The 2,008-nt window shown below is 40.0% G+C and overlaps 1 protein-coding gene across 1 annotated transcript in view; it reads right to left on the bottom strand.

The window, feature by feature from the left end:
* The window catches only part of LOC107604852, a 3,307-nt gene extending 1,585 nt beyond the window's left edge, over positions 1–1,722 (bottom strand). Inside the window, exon 1 of the mRNA XM_016306558.2 lies at positions 835–1,722. Within this exon, the coding sequence (XP_016162044.1) occupies positions 835–1,410 (576 nt within the window). The 5' untranslated portion in view covers positions 1,411–1,722. The remainder of the gene's footprint in view (positions 1–834) is intronic.

The raw sequence follows: 2,008 nt of genomic DNA, 5'->3' as shown, positions 1-2,008 counted from the left end.
CCTTAATGGCCAAGTTCATTCTCATTCATCAAAATTACAACCCTATTTTCACCTTCCAACCAAATGATCCAAGATACCTTTCACTCCAATGATTATTCCTGTCGTTTGTCTATTAGTTTTTCACCCATACTCTTCAAAATTAAGTTGCAAAACATCAATGACCTGACAATATACTGTCAAGAGGGTACTCTTTAAACACCATTTCTCACCACAGTACATACTATCTTGCCAGAATGGCTAAACAATCACAAGCTTATCATTAGCCCTCAACCGAGCACATCCATGTAACCATCAATTGGTATGGGTCAATTCACTTCATGCTAGTCAAAAATTTATTAACAGATACAATAACCAATATTGAATTGAACACTGCCCAACAACAAACAATAATTCCATAAGATCATCATCTTCAGCTTCCATACCATAGCATAATGAGATTTGATTATTCTTAAGAGGGAAACAATTTAACATTTTTCTCCGAAAGTTTTGATTACTTTAGACACTAACAATTCAAACACAAATCCAATGTTCTAATAACCAAGTACAATTTCAATAGTCCATGACTAATCCAGTTCGAGCAATGCTGAAATGTTCTCCTTTCTTCATTCAAAAAGTTCAAAACCCATCATATAACGAAAACAAAGTATGAATCATTTGGACAAACCAAGTGTTAGACCACTATAATCTATAGAAGCAAAGCTCTCTAAAATTCTAATATTTCTTTTTCTTCATTCACATAATTCACAACAACAAATCAATGTTTTGCTTCGATAATCAACACTCACATCATATCATATTACATGTGTTAAAAAAAGAAGGGATATGAATATGTACCTTACAAACAACGACAGCCGTTGACCGAGCCCGATCTAACGGCGAAGAATAAACCGCGTTGAACCTTACGCCCTGAGATTTCAAGAACACGGCCAACGCCCTCGCCTGCCTCTCGCCATTCGGAGTCAGGCCCGCACCGGGGACCCGACCCGAAATTAAATCGGGTCTGAGGCTCAGCTCGCACTCCCCGTGGCTGATCACGAACACCTCCGTCGTCACCGCCTCAGCGTGCTCGTCGTCCGCATCGTTGGACGGAGGCGGAAGCATAGGCGGCGGCGGCGGAGGGGCGAGAACGTTGTAAGGGTCCCAGACCTTGATGGAAGGGCCGAGGCGCGGGGTTCCAAGGGAGGAGAGTTGCGGGGAGAGAGGGGAGGCAGACGCGTGGCACGGCAGGATCTCGGGTTCTTGTTCTAGAAGCTTCTTTGCCACGTGGCGGTTGTTGAGTAGCTGAGGGGGTCTTATGAGACCCCTCCTAGCTGCCACGTTGTCTTCTTCGTCCTCTTCTTCATCCTCCTCTTCTTCTTCTTCTTCTTCGTATGCGTTTCCGGCAACTTGGTCCGATTGGTTCGCGCCCATTGTGGTTTTCTTTTTTCTTGTTTTGTTCTGTTTAGTTGGATTGGTGCATTGTTGTTGGGAGTATGAGATCTGGGGGCAAGATCGGAATTCGGAAATGAAGTGAAGCAGATCTCAGATGGTGTTGTGTTGATGGAGAGTTACTAGGCTATTGATGATGTTTGGGATTTTATGATTATGATGATATGATATTATACGTAGCTTTATTATGCCTTCAAGTTGAAACTGTGAATGAAGATGAAGCTCAACTGCTGTCAACACTATGCTACTCGCCATTTCGGCATTTCGGGAAATTAATTTTAGCAACTCCGAATCATAATGTTTCCTAAATAAAAAAGTTTAGAGATCCAACAATTTTGTTAAATTCTGACCAGTACGTAACCAGCAAAAAAAAATGAGTCAACACCAATCTCACACTATTAAAATCATTATTAATGGTTATTTGATAGCTACAAATCACAAAAGTTACTGCCCCTAACATCCTTCTTCCTAAATTTCACCCTTAACTAAATTAAGTTTTAAAATTTTTAATTAATTAATTAAACAATCAACTATATTTATAAAATATATATCTATATATTTATATATAATTACATAGTGA

The sequence above is a fragment of the Arachis ipaensis genome, chromosome B06 (genome assembly GCF_000816755.2).
Source record: "Arachis ipaensis cultivar K30076 chromosome B06, Araip1.1, whole genome shotgun sequence".
Classification (NCBI taxonomy): domain Eukaryota; kingdom Viridiplantae; phylum Streptophyta; class Magnoliopsida; order Fabales; family Fabaceae; genus Arachis; species Arachis ipaensis.
This window is presented reverse-complemented; position numbering and strand designations above follow the sequence as displayed.